Source organism: Scyliorhinus torazame, chromosome 20 (genome assembly GCF_047496885.1).
Source record: "Scyliorhinus torazame isolate Kashiwa2021f chromosome 20, sScyTor2.1, whole genome shotgun sequence".
Lineage (NCBI taxonomy): Eukaryota > Metazoa > Chordata > Chondrichthyes > Carcharhiniformes > Scyliorhinidae > Scyliorhinus > Scyliorhinus torazame.
Genome location: NC_092726.1, coordinates 13,352,532 through 13,376,178, shown reverse-complemented (window position 1 = coordinate 13,376,178; position 23,647 = coordinate 13,352,532). Strand labels below are relative to the sequence as shown.

At 47.3% G+C, this 23,647-nt stretch overlaps 1 protein-coding gene across 9 annotated transcripts in view; it reads right to left on the bottom strand.

Annotated features, from left to right (window-relative positions):
- The window catches only part of LOC140396875 (transcription factor COE2), a 341,293-nt gene extending 326,518 nt beyond the window's left edge, over positions 1 to 14,775 (bottom strand). For 2 of the 9 annotated variants that reach the window (XM_072485676.1, XM_072485682.1), the window contains exons 1-5: positions 7,706 to 8,308; positions 5,720 to 5,876; positions 4,473 to 4,536; positions 3,415 to 3,470; positions 707 to 780 (exon numbers count right to left, since the gene is read on the bottom strand). In XM_072485676.1, coding sequence (XP_072341777.1) covers positions 707 to 780; positions 3,415 to 3,470; positions 4,473 to 4,536; positions 5,720 to 5,876; positions 7,706 to 7,839 — 485 coding nt within the window. In that variant the 5' untranslated portion in view covers positions 7,840 to 8,308. Of the gene's footprint in view, positions 1 to 706; positions 781 to 3,414; positions 3,471 to 4,472; positions 4,537 to 5,719; positions 5,877 to 7,705; positions 8,310 to 11,258; positions 11,282 to 13,147; positions 13,258 to 14,650 lie in introns of those variants that run through there. The other 7 variants (XM_072485677.1, XM_072485684.1, XM_072485679.1 and 4 more) reach the window with 6 other exon arrangements.
- Positions 14,776 to 23,647: the final 8,872 nt, after the last annotated feature.

The following is a 23,647-nucleotide window of genomic DNA, read 5'->3' as shown; positions in this document are numbered from 1 at the left end:
GAGATAAAGACTCTATCTGCAAGGCGGAACTCACTAACTATAGTTGTGATCTTATATTGAAACAGAAGTTAGTTCTGAAATCATTCCAAGATTTCAACTAGATTTCACCTCTGTCGGTTAAAACTGAATTTTGAAAGTTATTTTAATCTAACCTACTCAGCAAGAATTGACAGGGTCGGATCGGGCGCCAGTTTTGCACTTCGCCCAATGTTACTTTACACTGAATCAACAGCGTCCCTGTTAAAATGACCCCAGAAAACATCAACTACAGCAATGTGATTCTGCTCCAGTTTGCACTTCTGTTGTGGGTTAACTGGAAGCCAGTTTGAGTGCCGGGTCGCACATCGCAAAGTGCACATCACAGCCTAGATGCCATTGCCTTACTCTGCTAGAACCAGTGAAATGACACATCAATGAATCAGCGTGGAAATTCGCCAAGCAGAAAGTTTACACACAGCCTGCTTTAAGAGGTTATTGTCTCTGAACCAGTCTTACACCATCACTGTGCGATAATTGGTCCAGAGAATTTAAAACTTTCCCATCACAGGTTTGACTCAGTAATACGGCAGGATGCTCAGCCCGAGTGTTTTATTTATGTATCTGGAATGGATTCAGAGTCATTCCAAATTATAGGGGATGTCGAGAAGCATGCCACAACCAAAGTACAAGACAAAAGGTAGCTGATCTGCCAATAGCTGTTTCTTACCTGCACATCACTTCATGCGTGAGAAGCACCCGGCACATTTCAGGGTTTTTATTTTGACCCTCGTAGATTATCGGCTGAAATGAAAGTTAGAGAAGGGTTGGTAACCTCTAAAGCACAGAGAAGGTAAAGACAATTAGCTATAGGAAAAATCATTTGGGCTCGTCGTCACCTAGCCCACCGTTCCCATCAAATCCTCCAATCCTTTCTGTCTGCAGAAGTACATCGAATCACGTCTTTGCCTACTTCAAGGTTGTTCCCTGATACCTTGTTCCGTGGCTCAGGTCTCCTTAAGGTGAGCATGTCTTGCCTGACCTTCCTCTTCATGTCTGTCCCTGATCTTTGAATTCTTAACAGCAGGGAATTATTTGAATGGTTCGATTTGTCAATTTCCTTTATGATTGGAAAATTTAATTTGGGTTTCTTTGAACGCATTTTTCCACAGGATGTTTGCCCAGCTTTCTGAGCATTTCCTGAAAATCTAAATACTTTGATACCTGGAATAATTTTGATTGTCTGTCTCTGTGCCTTTGCACTGCCAATGGCACCTTTCCAATTGTTTCGTGACAAAACGGGGTCTGACCCATTTTTTGTAAAGTGACACTGCAAACTCTTACATATGTCCTCTTGATAAGTGAAATAAATGAATTAAGAGGACTTTGAAATGTATTCAAATTTGACCAAATATATGGATCAGAGGTTTACAATCAGTGACTGATGCTTCCCTTCAGCAGCTTGGCAGAACTTTTTCTTGTTGACGTCAGGGGATAATGTACACAGCTGTTAAATGTATCTAACACTTCGGGGACTCGGTAGTTCAGTGGCTTAGACACTATCCTTTCACCTCTGAGACCTGGGTTGCAGTTCAACCCAGACTGATGGGATGAAAATTTCCTCTTGCTGTCAGCTATAACCATCCCCAAGTGAAATGAGATCTGTCTGACTGTTGGCTGAAAGGGTCCCAAGTGAAATAGGTTTTGGGGGAGTTGCAGCCCAGTTCCTCGTGGATGTGAGCCAACATCATAAAGTGGCAATCTCACCCAGAGTGGCTCCAGGCATTGCTGGCAGAGAAATGGGAGAAACTCACACTGGAGCTGTGGAGGGATGCGTGCTTGGAAAGTTAGACATTGTTAGGGCAGAGTAGAGAGAGTCTCTCTCTCTCTCAATCCAAGCATGCTGTCCCATTTATAATTGATATTAACTGTACTGGGCGAAAAACAGGCATGCTTTCCATTCTCAGAACAAAATAAATGAACAATTTAAACTAAAGATTTATCATGTTTGCATCATGGTAAGTATCATATCGCACCAATTGCCACCAAGTTGGCCCGAAGCAAAGCAATCAGTGACACGTACTGAAAACATTGAATATGTATGAGTAGTTGTGATAAAAGATCATTAATCTGAAACATTGTCTTTGTTTCTGAAGCCTGGCCTGCTGAGAATTTGCAGCTATTCTTTGTTTTTCAAACTTCCTATTTTGATTTTATATATTAGGATGCTGGTCACTGACAGTTCACCTAAACATATCTGCCAGGCCAGTACATTTCTTTTCCATGAATCACAGTCACTGATGCTTGCTATATATCTCTCTGGATAACATCCCCTTCTCCATGTTGCTTCCCTCCTTCTCTGAAAGTGCTGCTGACAGTCGGTGTGCAGGCCCGCTCCTCCCGCACCTTTGCTGAGAGTAAATTTGGGCAATGACTGTCAGTGACACTGCTGAGTTTAGGGATGTTACAGCTGAACCTGATTCTCTCTGTACAAGCAAACTTTCCACCCTCAGCAGGGTGTTCATCTCGGGACCAACTGGGAAGTTTTTTGCTTTTCCATCTGAGATATCTGGCCTCGTTTAATCCTGGGTCTCTTCTGCATCCCCGATTTTATTCCCTCCCTGGCTGATGACCGTGCCTTCAGCTGCCTCGGCTTCAGCTCTAGAATTCCTTCCCTCAATCTCCCCGCTTCTCTGCCGTTGCTTTCCTCGTATAAAAGAGCTGCTGAAAACCTCACCCTTTGACCAAGTTCTTGGTCATCTGCCCTCATATTACCTCGTGTGGCTGAATCTCAAATTGTGCTTCCTAATTAATGCTCGTGTGAAGCACTTTGGGCCGTTTTGTGTCAATGTGCTCGATAAATGCAAGTTGCTGTTGTTCCTTTGACAGGCTCCGCAAATACAATTAAAGTTCAAGGCCAAACTTTGACGGATTATTAAAGAGTGAATGAAATGGAGACTAAACTACGAAGCACTTCAACATTTGTCCACTTGTCCCAATTATCACCCAATTTACATCCCTCTCTGGTGGGGCTGAGCGGTTTTCTCGTCCCATTTTTTTATGGTCAGATCAACTTTTAAATAATATTTATAATTACATAGCTCTTTCCTTACAGGTTGCAAGATCACAAGACAGACTCGGATGATGGACGCTATTCAGATCCCATCCTTCCAGAACATCAGTACCACTGCCTTCCCCTTACAACATGAGGTAGGTCATAACCTGTGCTCTTCACGTGTAACGAGTGATGTTGTAACAGCCCATCCTTTAGTAGTGACAATATTAGATGTTAAGGCTCGCCAACATGGCCTTGCACCCTGTCAATTCCATTCAGTTGCCTTCAGAGTAGTGAGATTGGAAGGTCTTTAGAGGGCTTTATGTTCTGCTCTTTTGGAGTGTCATTGATCACATAGACTAAAAGGCAATCAATTTCTGTACCTGCTTGGTCACAGAGTCGATGAGTCGCACGTACAGGTCTTGTTCGGTCCGCATACCTGCACAAAAGCAACACGTTAGCTGCAAGAAGCCTGCTTTTTTTCAATCACTTGTAACCGATTCGACAAAAAAAATAACGGGCGCAGAGGTCCCGCCGCTGTCTTTACACTGATCTGGACAATCCGAGAGGATGTGGGAAAACGACAGAGGTTTGAAGCTCCTGCCACCCCCCCCCCCCCCCTCCACCCCCTGATTCCGGCTGTTGGTCAAGGTCTGCGTGACCCAGACCTGTCTGAAACCGCCGGCGGACCTGTCCAAATTTGTCCAAAGGCCCTGTGGCTCGCAGTCCTGTACTCCAGAAGATAACTGTTCTATCCTATACGACAGTTTATATTCTCTATCAGCTCTCGTAGTCGATTTATTGAAAAATTAGAATGGGTTTATAAAAGCCATGAACTGGCGAGTTTAAAATTGCAGCACGGTGCATGCAACCTCCAGCGGGAAACGCGGCGGCTGGAAACAGCGGGAGAGGCTCTGATCGGATTGACCAATGGCCCCGTTTCCTTCCAGTCTATTTCCAGGATGCCCTCAACTTTGGATGGAGGGGAAGTTTAAAACCCCTATCCCCTGAGTACGTGAAGCAAACGGGGAATGGTCCAGCCCTCCCGCCGTTAGTTTAATCCAGTGGGCAGCTGGTTGTTGGCCTTTTGAAGCCTGCCTGCCCCCACACAACGAGTCAACGTTATAACTCGTTACAACGTTATAACGAGCTCCCCATTATAACTCGGTGCAAAGTGCATGGGTTTGGAATGAGTTAAAATATTGCCCGGCTCCTCACTGCATTGACGCCAATTGAAGGATTGAGGGGAGCTTAAAATAGTCCAACTTCACATTGTAAAATTGTTCAACTCAATAACCAGGGAGTTGCAGCTCCGGGTTACCCGGTTTGTCACATCTTCCCGCATTTGTTTATTTGCAGTTGGGCTGGGTGACATTGTGCGCACGGTGCCGCTCTGAACAAGGGACAGATGAAGTGGCCGGGAGGCCCAAGGCGGACTTACCATTGCTGTAGAGAAGCTGCAGCTTGTAATGTGTCCCGTTGTTGGTCTTGTCGTTTCCCGGCTCCTGAAAGAGAGATTTCACATCATTCAGAGGTTTAGTTCTCATCCGTTATTCCTCAACGTGGGGCGGGGGGGGGGGGGGGGGGGGGGGTCCTCAATGATGGCAGATTAACCCGCCCCACCCAAATGGAAAAGCCGGGAGGGACCCTGAGAATCAACACAAGACACTCAAAGTCTCAGCCCAGTTTTTTGGCATTTCTCTGATTCTTTCAAAAAAACATTTGTATTCCTTTCAAATTGGTTTGGAACTGCCGTGAAACTGACCAAGACCAAGTTAACTTTCACTAACAACTGCACCAAAGAGAGTTTGATCCATTTCACTAGATATCTCCACGGAAAATGCCCAGCCTTCAACATTGAAACTCTTATTTCTTTTCCAACCAATTTGAACAGCTCATGTGCCTCAGCAACATAAACTTTCTATCAGATATCCAAGAAACAAGACCCAACTCGGTTGGTTGGGAACATTCACGTTAACGCCAGCAGGAGAAAGGGTCTTGAGGAATTATTATTTTTAAATGCCCAGCTTCACTTCGCCTTCTTTCTCTCCCCCACCGACTCGAGTCGCTTCTTCCCCAGGTCAATATCAAAGTGGATTTGAGCTGCGTAAAGATCACTGCTGGGAGCTGAGTTTCCCTGAGCCGGGAATATCCCCAGCCCGGGATTCTCGCTTCCACTCAGTGACAAACAGGAGCGGAGTCAGACTTTGTGATGTGAGGGTTGTGGGGGTGAAACCCGATCGATACCCTGTAAATTACAGAAAGCTTCCGAATGAATGATCATCCGGAGGCGATCACTCCCGGGTCTAAACTTCCATCCAATTTTATTACTGGGCACTTCTGGATGGGCGGCCCCAATCCCTCCATTTGATCACAATTAGTCTTTGAGACGACAAGGATAAAATACCTGAAAGGTTTGACACCTAGAAAGAACATTTCTTGGGCTGAAATGTTGCGATTTAACCCAGGCGGAAGAGGTTCCGTTGCGGGGAAGCTAACCTGGAGCGTGTCGGCGGTTTGTTTGACGGACAGAAAGGCCAAGAATTTTGGATTGTCGGTCAAACAACCCGCTTCTCGATGAAAAAGTAACTCCCCACACATTGTCACCATGATGGCCCAACACCAGATATTGTTAGTGATTGATTTTTGTAGCTCAGATTAAGGTGTGAGTTGCCTTCTTGAACGTACCAAGTCTTTCTCCACGAAGTCTGTGAAAGTGGTTCTCTCGATCTCCACTGGCTGCCCCTGTCTGTCGTACAGTGCCAGAACGAAGTGGAAAAAATTGGACTTTCGCAAGTTGGACGGGGGCTGTTTTTCGAAATGTGCTCTGGCCAGAGCCACGCCACTGAGGAGGGAGAGAGAGAGAGGGGGGTGGGAATGACAGGGGGTAAGAAACACTGATTACCTTCCCAAGCTGCATGAAGACAGTAATCGCGGAGCGCAAATTGAGCTGCAAATATACATGGTTTCAATGCCAACTTCATTTCAAGATACAAGGTGGAATGTTCTGTTCAACATGAGTACAAATGCGGCAAACGATGTGCTGGGCAGGACTCGGAGATCTATCACCTGTTCATTCGGCAACTTTAAAGAAATATAAAGGCAATCGGACCAGCTAAAATAATAAGTAGACGTGACAGGGGAACGAATGACGGCTCAGTCAGAATTTGGCTTTTCAAATGATTCAATTGAGTTTGTGTGTCTGTGTTTCACGCACTGCTGGCTTAATTATTTCAACTTTAAATACTTCCTTTCTGCGCTTTTATTCAGCACCAAGGGGCGAAGGTTGTTATTCCTCATACATGGAATTACAGTCATTTTATGTGAAATGGTTAATAGGTCGGAGGACAGGAAGGACACTGGCGCAACCAATGTTTTGAAAAATAATAATTATCCAGATGTCCAGATAGATGGTGTTCGTGTTCGTAAGAGGCGTCTCTGCAAGAGGTTGGGCGTCGGGAAAAGGGAAACCTTTCTATCCAAAAAGCGAGCTAGGCAATATAAATATCACAACAGAAATATCCAGTCAGAACATGATTGAGAGTCAGACTGGAATGAGAATTTCCACAGCCCTGTTCATCGTTTCGCAGTCAGCGGGTCTTTTATGCTGACTGAAATCGAAGGAAACGGAGTGGCTTAGAGCACGTTTGGTGAGTGGGGTAAATAATTCTGCAGCATTCCACACACAGGTTGGGTGCCGATGACCGACTGACTGACTTCTTGTTCTGTCTCGTATTATTGGGTTTTATAGAGCGATCATTTTGATTTTTCAAAAAAAAAATAGTTGACGTGGGAAATCGAGCAGTGAGAAAAAAAGATTCTGGTGTCAACCCCACTTCAAATTCTGGACTTTTAAGGTTAAAACATCATATTTTGATACGTCTTTTAAACTGCCAGTGAAGAAGGCCTCAAGAATTTTGCCTCTTTTTCTTCACAAATAACAATCGATAACAGTGTTGCTGGAAAGTGCGGGTGGTTGTTTCAGATTGAGTGTGGACATAATTATCTCTTCACTGTGTGAAATAGTTCATTTCTGGTTGTCAGTTGTACGACCGTCTCAGGTGTGTGTGTCCTTAAAATATCATCGGTGTACCCATGTCCTTAATTCCTGCTGTACCTGGGGGGGGGGGGGGGGGGGTGTATTCACCAAATCTGAGCGATAGATTCCAGCCCAACAATTCTGACAGAAGGGTTGAAAAGTAATTTCAAATTTGCCTTTTTGCCCTTGCCTTTAGAGTACTCGGTCAGTCCCATGGAGCGCCCCATTTTAACCGGTTATTTAACACCGTGTCCTGGTCCAATGTTTACATGTCATTAGAAATCTCTCACACTGCAACTGGGGATGACAGCATTGTCACAGGGACAGATGGAAGTGGCGCTTCCGAGTTTCATCAAGTAGATTCTCTCCCCCACAACCTCCCCCGCCCCCTGGCACTCTCACCCTCACACACACACCCTGGGTCTCAAAGTCATTTCTCCCCCGCTAAATTTGAAATATCGAGAACTGAACGGGGACGCATTACTGTGATTTGCTCCTTGTTGTATGTGGACGGGGCTTTTAAACGGTGCGAAAGCGGCTGGTGTGAGGTTGCAATGCGCTTGTCACCCGATTATTTCAGCTGAGAAGCAGCCTGTCTATGGCGCAGTTTTAGTTTAGTTTGTCCTTTACTGTACCTCTGTGCCGCTACATTGGCAGCCAGCACCCCAACCGTCCGGACCCAAGATCGAACAGCATCCATACCGCTCCCAGTCGACTTGTCCTTGATATCAGCCCCTCCTCTGGGTAAATGCTCCTGAATCCCAAACATTTAAGGTGATAGTTAATAATTAATACTTTTTTTAATCGAAAAAAATAGACGATTGCAGAATTCTTCAAGAGTGGAAAATCCCAGAAGAGAAAGCGCCGCGTTTCTCTTGCACTGTTCAAGTTTCACAGATTTGGTTAGAAGTTGTTCTAAAAAGACCTCCAATGCCAAAGTTCGCTGAGGCGGTTAGCAGTGAAGTTTTTCCCCGAGATTTATCCTCCTCTGGGTGCTGTCATCCTTCAAGCAGAAAACCATCGAGGAATCGATCACGGGCTAACAAGCTTCATCTGCCTGCCGAGGACGGGAGACATTGATCCGCACACACACAAACAGAGAATGCCCTTAATCCAGGGCGGGGGGAATGGAGAGATGAGGGGCCTGGGAGTCTCTCACCGGCTCTGACATCTATAGCTCCATTCCGCAACGTCCTGACTCTAATGAATGATTCCCTTTGCGGGAGGGCCAGAACAGTAACTGACAGCTCAGAGGGCGTGGAGGAGGCGTTCCTGCTGCATTTATACTTTCTGAATCAGTCTTGGCTATTTTCAGATTGGATAAAGTAAGTGATTTATGCACGCCTTTCTCCCAGCTGTCACCAATAGGAGGCACGTTATTACCATAATATAGGGATGGAATGTGGAAAGTCAGTTAAAACAGTCTTAATCCAAAGATTCGCCAGATTGATCTAGTGTTTGGGGTGTTATAATCCATTGTGTACGCGTGTCTGTTGGGGAGGTCATGCACTCTCAATCCATCAATTCCTCCCTCCTTCGTTAGTTGTCTTTCTGTCTCCGTTCCTTCCTTTCAATCTATGTTCCTGTCACTTTGGCTGTCCGTGTTGCCGTGTTTGTCCCAGTCACTCTATCTGCGTCCACGTCTCTATCGGTAATGCTGTCTCTGTCCCTGTCTCTCTGTGTCCCTGACATCCTTATCTGTGCCACTCTTTCTCTTTGTCCCGTCGCTGAGTTACTTTTTCTCGGTGTCCGTGTCTCCGCCTCTGTAATTTGCCACAATCTCTCTGTCCATGTCACTCTATCTGTGTCACTGTCTGTCTCTGATCCCGTCACATCTGTGTAACTCTCTGCTCCTCCCACTCTCTCTCCGTGTCTTTATGACTCTAAGTGTGTCACAGGTTCTCTCCATTCATCTCAGTCTATCTGTGTCACTGTCTCTAGTTCTGCCATTAGTAATTTTATTCTATCCCTGTCGCTCTGTGTTTGTGTTTTTCACTCTCTATCTCTGTTCCAGTCTGGGTTATTCTCCCTCTCTCTCCATGACACCCGTGTCACTGTCTCTATCACTGTCTGTGTCCTGGTTTCTGACTCTCTGTGCGACTCTATCTCTCTCACACTCTGTTATACTGCCTATCTTTAGTTGTTTCCTCTGCCTTGTCACTCTCTCTGTATTCCTTTCTCGATCTCTATCCGGCACTGTCTATCTGTGTCATTCTCTTTGTCTTTCACTGTCTGTCTCTCTCTTTGTCACTCTACCCGTGCCACTGCCTATAGTTGTTTATATCCAGACCTATTATTGTCAAACTGTCACTATCCACCTTTCTATCCCTATCCCGTCCACCTCATTCTCGCTGACCCTCTTTTTTTGTCTCAGTAACGAACACTTGTCCCGTATTTTGTATTTGTGACTGCCACGTCCCTCTCACTCTCACGTTTTCTGTTACCATCTCTGTCCCCTTGTGTCTCTTTCGTTTCTGTCTCCTACACTGACTGACACTCTCATCCTGCTAGTTAACACTACACCCAGATTTATACTCGCCGATCTTTCCTTCCTCCTTCTCCTGGGGTAGCTACTCTCAATCCTGTAATTCAATCTCCTTTTCACCGCGATGCCTTTCTGATTCCTTGATTGATTCAAGATCCATTAAGTTGAGGCGTGCGACATAAAACTTTGACCCGATTGGGTTGTGTACGCCGACTTCAGCCTGACATTAAACTCCTTTCACCTTCGCCCGGCATACTTACTTCAGCTGCCACTGAACAACTTCACAAAATCAACTGGAGTCTAAAATAACAATTTTAAGAATTACTTTCGATTGAAACAATCTCTGCCCCAAAGCATGTAAGAAACGTTTGAGGGAGTGTGATTGTTCTAAGTTCCTTTCCGCCCAAAACACTCGTTTTAAACTTCGTTAATACATACTGAACCTTACTTTTGTTAGAGGTTGGATCGACCATCTAATAAGGTCACAGATTGAGATTCAGTGATTACAGATAATTTATAGTAATTTGTAACAGCCAATAATGATGTTCTTGCGGCTTTTTTTGTGAAGCTCAGCATCCATGATAATATTGCACGTTGCACAGTATTAGCTGTTGGGAAGTTATCAGTCAGACAATAAATTCGTCAGTCTGATAAATTGAAATCAACATTTTATTCAGATGTAACCACCCTTCCTGTCGTTTTCTAAACATGTTGGAGAGGAGGACGCTTGAACTGCAACAACCCGGAGTTACATCTCCGTCTTTCAAATGGGGCTTGTTCCAATGTTTAATCGTTTCATGGTCCAATTAAGGCATTTAGCGAGCGATCGGCTCAGTGTCTCTGATCGATGCGACAGCAGAAGATTCGTTCGTCAGGAGGCGCTGATACAGAGAGGAGAGCATGAGGCGGGATGGGATTAAGTGAGATGTGGTGGGAATGGGGGAGGAATGGATAATTCAAAACTTGAACCTGAGGGCTACAGAACAGAGTTGGGATCAAGTAACCAGGGCACCAGATCGCTCCCGTCCAATGTATTTATTATTACCCCCCCCCCCCCCCCCCCCTCCCCATGCATTGATTTATGGCATCATGTTTTGAAGACTGTGTTCGCAAACGTCTGAATTTAACTGTTGCACCGGGGAGTTTCTGTGTGCATGCTGTGTGTTTGAGTTTGTTGGGCCGTTTCTCTTGCTGTTCGCTTTTGAACACGGAGCGATAGACGTTCACAGACAAGGGGGGAGGAGGGGTTGGGTGGGACGGGACGCTTGGTATGCAAACAGATTTAGTGACAAACAATGAGGCTCCGCTCACAGACCATCTGCCGGAGCGACCCTCAGCTGTCACCCAGATCCCTTAAAGGGGCAGATCCAGCTGATATTTTTTGACGGAAGTTAACAAATTGGGTGCAAGATACGGTCACCCCAGAATATCGCAAAGAATCAATGTTAGTTCTTTATAAAAAAATATATCTCACCATAAACCTACAGTAAACGCCAGGGCTTTATAATTATCAGACATAACTATTAGTTTTCTTTCACTGACATTCATCTTTATGAAAATAGATTAATGATAATTCACTCAAGTAGTAATTAAGTCGGGGAGGCACAACAGAGAGAGTCACCAAAAGAGTTTTATTTTTGTGTCAGTCAAATCCTAACTGACAACATTCACTGAACCGGCTGAGGGGTTATCTGGTTTCTTACTTGTAAAGCGAATGGAGATGAAACGCGGAGGGAAGGTTTCCAACTCGCAGTGTGCCCCCTGTAAAAACAGAGGAATATCAAGGCACAGATCATGGGCTCGCAGCCCACTCTTCTCCCAAAGACTAACACACAAATGTGGTGTGAATTATTTGTATTGTTTTACCTGGAGAACCATCACCAACACCCAAATAGCATCAGCAAATAACATCAATGTTTGAAAGCTGACTTTCACTCATTTAAATGGTTGCCCTTTGGAAACCTCAGAGATTTGCGATTTTAATGTTTTGTTTGGAAAAGTAACTTCGCTTTGTCCTGTAAATGGCTTCACCCGGCGGCGTGAACAACGGAACAGTTCTTAGAGTAACGAAAATAAAGCCTGACTACCGGATTAAAATGTGACCCTTTTTGGCCCCGAGAGCTGCAATGCGTGCAGCAGATATATCAGAAATGTTAGTGATCCTAATTATTCCAGCTCCAATTACTCATGGGGGTCTTGAATATTTCATTTATTACAATTCGATGGTTTTGCGTGGCCTTGACGGAGATATATATTTTTTAATTGTTCGGTTGTGTCTGGCTGGCTGGTGGAGACAATGTTCGTGAGATGAGGCGTTTGGAGTTAAGTCAAATAAGGGGGCAGCTGCCAGCGAGGGAGCGGTGAATAATAATCTGCTTGAAAGTAATCAATGGAGTTTAGCCATTGTTTAAATAAGAGTTAAAATGCCGCGATCGGAAGGCGGTTTTCAATGGGAGTTGGCTGTTCGGGCCGTGGGTGTGGAGAATGCTAATAGACCCCCCCCCCTTCCCTCTCCATCCCCTTCCCGCCGGGATTGAAATCTTTCCGTTGTGAGGACCGAGGACAATAGGAAGGCGTGTGCCAGAGCCCCGGGTCTGAACAGGCAGCCGTCTGTCTGCGGCCCACAGCCCGGGGACAGCGGACATGCAGCCAGGTCACAACACTGGCCGGGCCGGGCCGAGCTGAGCCTAGCCAGCTGCCAGAGGGAAACAGATCACAATGATCCAGACCAGATATATATATCGTATATATATCATTACAGTGAACGTTACAGATATCTGCTGAAACAAATATCGCCGCGTCCTTTGAAATTTGGAAAATATCTGTAACTTTTTCAATAGTATATTATTAATATGATCGATATTTATATCACTTGTATATAATTGCATTTATATATTATATAATTGTATATGATATTTATTTGTATATAAAACATGTTCCGACGCCATCACGCTGTTTTCCTACAGGCTTTGTGCTTCAACCTTTCCATTTTTATTCTAAAGTCTAGACTGAAAACTCAAGCTGGCTGTTGACTCGTCAATCTTATGTTTTTTACTCCTTTTAACTTTGGTGGTGTTCTGCGCCCAAGGAAGGTCCGGTCCTTCGGCCAGTTCTGTCCATTCTGCGGGGCATGATGATTGAGGAATGGACATTATATGGCGGTTTGATCGCTGTCCGGATATGCGGTGTGGTGTATATGGCACAGGGTTCAATGAAGTATCGCTGAAACGGACGATCATTAAATCTATCAGATCGAAATACTAATTTCGCATTGAAGACGAGGAACGCACGACACGTCGCGCGGCCAGATGCACAGATCATTAAAATTGATGAAACAGATGCAAGTTTACACAAGTACCCGTGTCCCGTCCGATAGTTGCTTGTGATTTTTCCTACAATGTGGATTAACATTACAATAATGATTTTCACAATTGACATGGAGGTGGTGTGCCGCGTAGCGCCCCCCGGTCAGACTGTGACACTCAAGAGTTTTACTACCTTTTCCCCCCATTGTCGACTTGTCGACCTGTGCTCCTCACCCCCCCCCCCCCCCCCCCGCCACGTTGTACAAAACCGCGTTCATGAATCTAACCTGAAATGTTCAATATCAACTTGCACTAAGTCTGTTTCGTTTCTCCTGTCAACTCATCCTGGCCGACCGCAAGATTTCCAGACACTTTGGTGAGGCCGTTCCTGCTCGCTCTTTTGAAATCAAGAGGAGAAATTAAGGATACTCAAAATACAGAAAGGGCCACCCGATCGCACACAGTATCAACAATATTATGTGAAATCCAAATGCATGCTAACTCAGTTTTTACACAGCATTTTTGGACCACATTTTTGGAAGTAATGGGTCCCAAAGTACAAGTGTTCTAATCTGACAAAGCGTTCAGATACAATTTTAATTTTGTTCTGATAGTGGACAGGTCGGAAGAAATATAACGTGCACCTATTTTTATGCAACCAAAGATTTACTTTAGGTTTCACACACACAGCGGTGTGCAGACGGTAGGCGGTGGTGGTTTTTGGAGGGGGGGGGCGCAAATAAATAGATTGATTGAATCATTCCTCCACAATAATCGTTATGTATTTACATGCACTCTCGCAATTAGCAGGCAGCAGTTTATATCCCATATGAAACGCTGAATATTAAAACTGTGAGGGATAATTGGACCTCCTGCTGTTCCTGATACGATTATGTCACAGCCTGCGGCGAAGTTTCATCACACACAGTTTCTGAACTCACTGCATCCATTGGTCCGATGGGGTATTTATTTATCTATCCGGCGCGTATCAATTATTCGTAAAATATCCGCAATGTCTGACTGTTGGCTGCTGTGGATTCAAAGTTTGCAAAACGACCCCCACCCCCAAAAAACAGCACATCGCCCCCTCCTCATCTTCAAAAAGGATACAGACCGAAAAACCCTGAATCGCAGTCCTTGCGACCCATACTTACCCGCGTCTTATCAGTCCGGGGAAAAAAAATCCCAGTACATTTAATTATGCGCCACTAATTTAGCGCCACCCCTTAATTTTAAACAAATAAAAGACGTTTGTTTACAAGTTCGATTTTTTGGATTGGCGGGGGTGTCTTGTGTGTTTTCCAGTTGCGATTTCAACCAAGGTTGTTATTAATTTTCTGACTCACGATACATACGCGTTAGATTCATTCTCTAGTTTGTTATCGATGTCTCTCACACCGTTATTGACACTCCCTTTGAGATCCCTCTTCCCAAATTCTACTTGTCAATTTCGGGGTCAATTTCACTTCCTCCGCCACCACCCCGACCGTCAAACAACACTGCCTCCCCCTCTCAACTCCAACTTGGGTTGACTTCAATATTGACACCACCCGTAATAAAACAAGTTTAACAGCAAAACTATCCATGAAATAGTAACAACAGGACACAATGTTCCCGCCTCAAATACGCTTTAATTATGCGATCAAGAAAGATTGAGACACAATTTCAAACATTGAAGAAACACTACAATTTCCTTGATAGAGACAGATACAGGAATTAACTGATAGGCCGCCAGAAATACACGAGATTGGTTTATACATTAATAAATAGATACATGGAGAGATACACACCTGCAGCCCAGGCAATATGTTGAGTTTTCTGAACTCAGTGCTGAGGTGCAATGATTTAGCGCCAGTCTTGTAGGTGCTTTCACTTCACTGACTTTTCCCGGCGCTTTTGCAGGCAATATTACACCATGGGTTAACTCTGCCCTCAAATCAAAGTCAACTCGCGTCTCGGCTCCTTTGTTCAGCAGATGTTGCGCCTCCTGAAACCCACAGGAGGCGTTTGGAAATAGCACCGCGCTCACTGAGGATGGAGAGCGCCACGCCGTGGTAGCGATCTGCCGTCTCCTCTTTGTCAGCTGCTTTTTCCTCCCATCAATATTCTCCCCCCTGGCCTAGCATGGGATGCTTCTCGCTGCGTGTTACCCTCAGCCCTCTCAAGCCAATGCATGTTATTCTCCATGTGCGGGCCTGGCCGGAGATTTTGAGCAACTCTTCCAGATTGGGGAGACGGTCACTCCCTTTCTGTGCTGTTTCCATATTACAAGGATTTTCTAATTGGCTTTCACGCATGCAACTTGGAATTGCATGCAGAAGAACTTTGCCAGTCATGCAGATACCCCTGGCATCCACAGATGCTCCCTTCCAGCAGGGAAGAGACACTTGCACTTTTCCAGATCTTGCACGACCCTGGGATGCCCCAAAGCGCCTGACAGCCAAAAGGACTTTAAAAGTATTGTCGCTTTTGTCGTCACAAGAATCCTGATTATTTAGCTCATCGTGCGTGTTCTGTCATCGTACGTGTTCTGGCTCTCTGAAAACGAATTGAGCGATGCAAAAATTACCCCAACTCAGACCATGGGTCATCTACCTCAGTACACACAGGTACCAAACCCAGGACGTGAGATCAGGCATGAACTGCACCAGCACATATAGTTACCAGCAAAGTTAAACTTTGTTCATATAATTTTCATATTATTTTCTGACCCTTTTTTGAGTCTCCCAATCAAGAAACAAAGAAAGACTTGCATTGACTGAGTACTTCACAGCCTGTGATATTTTCTCGCAGAAGTCCTTATCAGCCAGGAGTGCCGTGTCGAACCTCCATGGGGGGCGTTGGGCACGGCCCATCTCCAACCTCACATCCATATAATATGGAGCGTGGTCGGAGATTACAATCGCGGAATAACTAGCCCTGGAAGCGCCAATTTTCCCACTACAAAGAAGCCGATCCATGAATACACATTGTGTACTTGGGTGGATAAACAGCCATGGGTCCACTGCTCCCACCTGCTCCATGAATGCCTCGTTCTTTCGCCATGTTGGAGATCTTTCCTGTTTTGGGATTCGACCTACCTGTCCATGGGTATTGTACACTGTTGAATCCCCCCAATCCCCCCGCCCCCCATGATTAGTCGGTGTGTATCTATGTTGGGGACTTCTGCCATGGTCCTTTTAATAAACTCCGTGTCATCCCAGTTGGGAGCATACACGTTCACCAGGACTACCAGTGCCCCGTTCAGGACACCGCTGACCATGGCATACCGTCCCCGGCTCCGTAACCGTCTTTGTCGCCGTAAATTCCGTCCTCTTATTTAACAGCATAACTACCCCCCTGGCCCTCGTCCTGTGACAGGAATGATAAGTCTGTCCCACCCAGCCCTTTCTTACCCACAGTCGGCTCTTCTCTTTCAGGTATGTCTCTTGGAGGAAGACTGTTAGCTTTCAAACATTTCAGGTGGGCGAAGACTCTGGATCTTTTCACAGGGCCGTTAAGTCCCCTGACGTTCCAGGTGACTATCCTGCAGGATCAACCATTCTTATCTGGTGAACGCACCCCTGCACTCCGAGATTTCACTTTGTTCGGGGGCAGTCCAACACGGCCGCCAACTGTGAGAACGCCATGTGGGTGAGCCCCTGCACTCTGGGGTTTCTCCTTGTTCAGGGACCTTCCAAAGTGGTTGCTTGCTTTAGCCATCCTGATGCCCTCACTCTCTCTTTTCCAGTGTTTCCCTTGTGGTGTTTTAATCCTCCCCCCCCATCTTCACTTCCCCCCCTCCCCGTAGCTGGACGGTGGAAAGTGCTACTCTGGCCAGGAGGCAGACGTTGTCCAACAATGCGGAGGAACAGAGCTCATCGCGGTGCAGTTTGTCACCATACTCCAACCCATGGACCAGACCCTCGAAGAGGCCAGGAACCGTTGAGTATGCCAGGATGAAGGCGTCTTGCACACTGCCCGGGTATCAGGTGCAGAGGTGCATGATGCACATCTGATGGTCACTCATCAGCTGTACAATTCATCGAGTGGAACCCCTTTCGGTTTGTGTGGGGAGCCTGTCATCTGCAGGTGCTCATAGGGCGACATGCATCCCGTCAACCACCCCCTGGACCTGGAACAGCTGGGCGATGGTGGCGAACCCCACTGCCCAGCATCCTGGCGGGCTCGGTCCACACTGAAATGGATGTATTTTACCGACTGGACATTATAGGCCTTCCCGATGGCACGGATGCACCTGTGCACCCAGTTCTGTGAGATCCCGGACAGGTCCCCACTCAGCGCCTGGAAGGAGCCTATGGCATAGTAGTTCAGGGTGACCGTCACCTTGACGGCCACCAGGCATGGGCATTCTGCCCCATTCCCCCGCAGTTCAAGCACGTACAGCTGCAGTGCATCCCCCAGGGCTGCGGCGACCAGCAGGAACGCCACCATTGCTGGTTCTATTCCAATATCCATTGTCTGCAGGAGGTGAAAGGCTGACATGTTAGCATGGTGCATACCCCCATGCCCAACCAGGTCCAACGGTTACATCGTGGCTCCGGTTGGCACTGCAGACCCTGCTCTCGCATGTCTCCCCATCCCCTCACCCCTGGCGCCATCGGTGCCCGGCACCATGGGGCCTCTGGCCCTGGCGCCCCTCCCTGCTGCCAAGGCTACCATTGGCTTGTGTTGCCCTTGCCAGCAGTATGCTCTGCAGCCCCCATCTAGTACCCATTTAGGGGCTACTTTGGGTGTTGCCCTTAGTGGGCCACGTGATGGCCCGCCGGTGGGTGGTGGCTGTTTGGGGGAGGGGATGGTATGGTAGAGGGTAGGGTGCGGGGGGGGGGTGATCAGGTGGGGGCTCGAGTGGAAGCAACCATCGCCCAGAATCACTCTGCAGAACCAGGGGCCAAGGTGGGTGGTAAGTGGAGTGCGCAGCAAATTAGCTGCCTTGCAGGCCGCGACAATGGCTGGACACTGGGGGGGGGGCGGGTCAAGGGGGGTGTCAAACCCCGGCTCCACGGCCTGTCCCCTGGTCATCCCCCCACCGGCAGCTCCCCCCCTCCCAGTGTCCAGCATGGCAGCCCACGGTCACGCCTCTTCGTGTCCTACCTCCTCTCTCTCCCTCATTAGCCATGGTGCCTGTTTCTCGATTTTTAAAAGCACAAGTGAAACTTACTGTTGGGAATTCCCCCCAGTGCAGGTGGAGAATAGTGGATGCCCCAGAGAATACCAGGTCAAGCCTGCTAATGATATGCAAACGGCATTTACTGTATGTGTGGGGTGGAATGCATTGATGCCGCTGTTGAGGCACTGGAGAATTGCGATTTGATGTGAACGCAGCACCTGCCACGATTTTGGCGTCAAAAACGATTCTCTGACTTCCTGTGATAGTGATGTGCTGAGTGGACTCACATCAGGTGGCTCTCCTCCACACCATAACCAAATAGGCACTTTTATGCGAATGTTGCCCGAAAATCCGAAAGCAGCTCAACCTTAACCGAGAAAAGAAAGGAATAGAACCAGAATGCGAGCGAACGGGTGCTCGAGGGGTCAAAGGGTTGGCAGAAGTGGTGGCAGAGGCCACAAGCAGCAGACGGACAAGTCAGCGGACCCACGAATCAAGGGGGCCCCGGCCACCCAAGAGAGAGGGTGGCCGACGACCCGAGCATCAGCCTCCCACCCAACCACCTAGAGATGGATTGAAAGCATTCCTTATGAAGGAAGTGACCGCAATGAAAGAGGTGATAAAGATCAAATTCCAGGTAGCGGTCAAGGTGGCGATGACAGAGCCGATGCAAAAAGCGATCGATGGATTGGGGAAGAAGGTGGAAATGCAAGAAAAATCAATCCACGAATTGGAGAAAGCAGTGACAGACCAGAGCGACAGGATCGTCGGCCTGGAGGCAGAAGGCAAAAGGTTGGTGTGGCCCGAGGGAGCTTAAAAGGGAACGTCGAGAACCAAGACAACAGATCCTGACACCAGAACATTCAAATTGTGGGCCTGCCAGGAGAGATGGAGGGCAGGGACCCGATGGGCTATGTTGCCCAAATGCTCGGCAACCTAGTCAGGAGAGACAGCTTCCCCAACCTCCCGGAGATCAATAGAGTGCACAGGTCGCTCAGGCTGAAACCCAAGGCGGGGGAACAACCGAGGGCGGCCATCGCTAAACTATATCAATACCAGGATCATGAGAGGATCCTGAGGTGAGCGAGACAGACCAAGGCGAATACCAGGGAAGGACACAAAATCCGGGTACATCAGGACATTGGGACGGACTTGGCAAAATGCAGGGCTGTATTTAATCCAGCAATTTCGGCCCTGTACAAGAACGGGGTAAGATTCGGAATGCTGTTCCCAGCCAGACTCTGGGTCATGTTCCAGAACAAGGAGCATACTTTAACACCCCGGCGGAGGTGGACAAATTTGAGTGGTCAAACGGCCTGGACAAGGGCAGGCGAGGCTGCGATGAAGGTGGAACAGAGGAGGAAAGAGAAAGAGACTTCTTGGGCACGACACGTGATATGTTTGCGCGGCACTGTGCTGCCTCGCACTGATCATGGGGCTTTACGGTAGCACAGTGGTTAGCACTGTTGCTTCACAGTGCCAGGATCCCAGGTTCGATTCTTGGCTTGGGCACTGTCAGTGCAGAGTCTGTACATGTCTGCATGGGTTTCTCTGGGTTCTCCGGTTTCCTCCCACAAGTCTCAAAAGACATGCTGTTAGGTAATTTGGACATTCTGAATTCTCCCTCTGTGTACCCGAACAGGCGCCAGAATGTGGCGACTGGGGGCTTTCCACAGTAACTTCATTGCAGTGTTAATGTAAGCCGACTTGTGACACTAATAAAGATTATTATTAGAATTGTCTTAAAGGAAGTAAGCGCGTGTTCTGGAGGGGGTGTAGGGAGGGAATTCCAGAGCTAGATAGCCCATGATTAGACATGATCTACAAATGGAATCTGACCACACTGGTGGAAAAAGTTAAGTAGGACCTCCAGAGATGGGATGCACTCACACTTTCCCTGTGGGAAAGGGGCAGACAATCAAGTTAAAGGTTGAGGTTCCTCTTCCTGTTCAGGTCCATACTGATCTTCATCCCTTAAGGCCTTTTTCCAAGGGAAAGACAAAATTATCATGGAGTTTGTGTGGAGGGGAAAGAACCCAAGGATCCCCAAGTCGACACTGAAAAGGAGAAATATGGGCTGCCTGGCCCCACTGAACCTGCAATACTACAACTGGCAGCCACAGCCAAGATGGTGAGGGGACGGATATGAAAACCCAACATGGAATGGGTGAGGCTGGAGGAATCCTCCTGCAAAGGAACGACCCTCCGAGCCCTCACCAAAGCAGCACTCCCATCCCACCCGGAAAAATACACATCCTGCCCAGTGGTGGTCGCCACATTGAGGACATGGAACCGAATGAGACAGCATTTTGGTTTAACCGGGATGTTCTCCATGACCCCCATCTGCGGCAACCACAAATTCTGGCCAGCCATGCTCGACGCTGCCTTTTTAAAATGAAGACAGGACGGAGGACGCTAGTCGTCAGGGACTTTTACATAGGGGACAGACTCGTAACCCTGGACGAACTAGTGGAAGAACTAGAGCTGCCGACAGGCCAGGAACTCCAGCAACTTCAAATCAAACATTGTCTCCGCAAGGAGACGACAAGGTATTCTAGGGCCCTGAGAGACATTTTACAGGAGGAGCTAATAAACAAGGACAGCAAGGAGAGGGGGAACTGTGGGGACATCTATGGATGAATTCTGGAAAGGGCAAGGAGACCACTGGACGGAGCTGAGCAAAGATGGGAGGACAAAAGCGGGCCATAAGTGGTTGGATACTCTGGAGTGAAGCACTAAGTAGGGCCAACTCCACCACCTCCTGCGCAAGGCTAAGCCTCATGCAGTTTATAGTGGTGCACAGAGCACACCTAACGAGAACGCAAATGATCAGGTTCTTTCTGGAGGTGAAGGATAAATGTGAATGGTGCCAGGGAGGTCCGGCTAAACATGCCCACATTTTTTGTGCTTGCCCCAGACGTTGGATTTTGGAAAGCCTTCTTCAAGGCTGTGGGGGTGAGTGTGGAGCCATGCCCGAGAGTAGCAGTCTTCGGGTTTCAGACCAGCCAGACTACATACGGGGAAGAGGGCCGACACCTGGCTTTTGCTTTCTTAATCACGTGCTGGAGAATCCTGCTTGGCTGGCGATCAGCAGCACCACCCACAGCTGCAGACTGGCTGGCAGACCTGTCGGAATTTCTCCACCTGGAGAAGATCAAGTACACCATCCGAGGGTCGGACGAGGGCTTCCACAAAGCGTGGGGGCTATTCATCAGCCTGTTTCAAGATCTGTTCGAAGCAAACTGTGGTGGAAGGTGGGGGGGTGGGGGGGCTACTGAGGAGAACAGACAAGAGCACACATAATGGAGAGGAGCAAAGGGTGGAAGGGGAGGCAAAGAGGGAACCCAGGAGAGTTGCAGAGAGAGAAAAAAGGGAGGAGGGGAGGGGTCAGGAAGCGCCTCCTCTCCCCCACAGAACCCACAAAGACAACAACAGGAACTGCAGAAGAGAGGAGCGAAGCGCAGTAATACGACACCCAGGGCGAAAGGTGGTGCTACGAAAGAGTCAGACTACCAATGGGTAGGGGGAGCAGGGAGGGGGGAGGGCAGACAGAGGGATTGTAAGTAAAATTTTTAAATCAGAAATGTCATACTGCGTAAATGTCAGATGCACTGTATGTTAATCTGTTACACTGTAAAAATTGGAAAATGGCAATAAAAATAATTTTTTAAAAAAATGATTCTCCGCTCAATCTCGTTTCCCGTTTCCGGCATTGGCTGACGAAGAATCCCACCCGAGGTGTTGTTCCTCATCCTTCTATTTCAGATTTCCAGCATCCACAGTATTTTGCTTTTATTATGGCAGGCAGCAGTGTCTGATTTTTTTCACGTAACAACCTGGTCAGATCATCTGTTTGTTTCAGTGATGTTGGTTGAAGGATAACTATTAGACTGTACATCATTGATTCCCTCTATGTTCATAATAATGTTCTGCAATTTTTTTACATCCTTCTGGGAGAGCACACAGGACTCAGTTTTACATCTTATCCAAAATAGAATCGCAGTTCCCACATTGCAGCACGTTTGCAGCTCTGAAATGTCAATCCACATTCTGTGCTCAAATCTCCAGTGTGGGACAAACTTGCATTTTCTTAATCAGAATCACAGAATGCTACCCACTGAGCCGCAGCTGACAGTGGAGTGTTTATAGACCTCGGTATATATATATGTGCAAAATTGTTTGTTAGATTACCAAACATACTCATTCTCTAACTGTCTTTGTCCCTCCCCTGTGAAAAGCAGTTGGTTGAGGCCATGAACTCTGCGTCTGGGGCAGGAAATTCTTTCCTGCCCAATGCACGTGTTTTAGTCCCAATACCAATATAATCCAAACCTGATAAAATCACTGTTCTGTTTCTTGTCAAAATACACACTTCAGACTGTTATTCAGTTGCTTTGGGGTAAATGAGAATTTATAAGTTGATTTTAGGTCCTTTCATGTGTCTGATTGTTGCACAAGTTTGAATTTGCAAACCCAAAAGGAATTAAGAGATGTGACCAGTAAAAACTGCAAAAAAAAAGGAAATAGGAGCTTCATAAATATATGGTGGTGCGCTTGTAGGATATCTGATGTCACCCTGTTTTTACCTGGTGTTCATAACTTGTCAGTGTTGACAGTCTAGGCTAGGGGAAAAATGTGCAGTGGGAAAGATGCTGGAAACTCTTCATACTTGTGGAACTAAACCCTGCTGACCTCCAGTTAAGGAGGAGGGTAAGGCAGAGCATATTATAAGCCACACAAATGGAGGTGAGGGGAAAGCAGAGAAATACAGGCATTGTTCTCTGGTCATGTTCACATCACTGTTTGTGAGATCGTGTGCACAAATTGGCTGCCATGTTTCATGCAAGTCAATAGTCACCACATTTCAAAAGCTCTTCAGTGGCTGTAAAGCAGTCATTTTCAAAGCTGGGGTCGGGAGCCGTGGGTGTGTCGCAGGCGGGTGTCTGAAGGGTTGCAGGGCCATGCGTCGCAGCATTCCCGATCGGAGGAAGCAGTGCCCAACGGCAGCAGCTGGCTTTTTAAAATAGCGTCCGCGACTGGCTTTTAGAATGCCGGCAGTGCTGTGCATGCGTGGCAGGTCATCAGTGTGCAGGCCCGGAGCCCAGTGGGAAAGCGGGCTGACCCAGGAGAAGATATCTTTTTAAATTCGATGCAGCCTTCCTGTCGAAGCGACAGCAGAGAGCAGGTCACACACCCCCAAACACTGATGTCACGTGCTCTAGGCGCAATTGAGATTCCTCCAATTTGTTGACAGCAAGCAAGCAACCTGGAGTGAAGAATTTAAAATGGATCGATTTGTCATAAGGAAGAGAGGGCCAGAGATACAACCAGGCCAGGATCTCACAACTGAACCAGCTGGAGAAAGTGGCTCAGGAGAATCCACAGCAGGACAAAGCTGTGGTGGTGTGAGCTCCAGGACCTCTGATGAACAACCCATGCAGAAATGTAACATTGAATAACAAAGCAAGTGAGATCGCGAGGCTCACCTGTTGCATTGAAGGTAAGCGAAAGTGGTGGGTCATAAAGTTCGGGTGGCGTGGGTCATGAAATTCGGTCGGCATGGGTCACAAAGGTCAGCCAGCATGGGTTGCGAAGGTCAGCTGGCGTGGGTCGCGAAGGTATGCTGGCATTGGTCGCAAAGTTTGGCTGCCATGAGTCGCAAGGCCAGCCGGTGTGG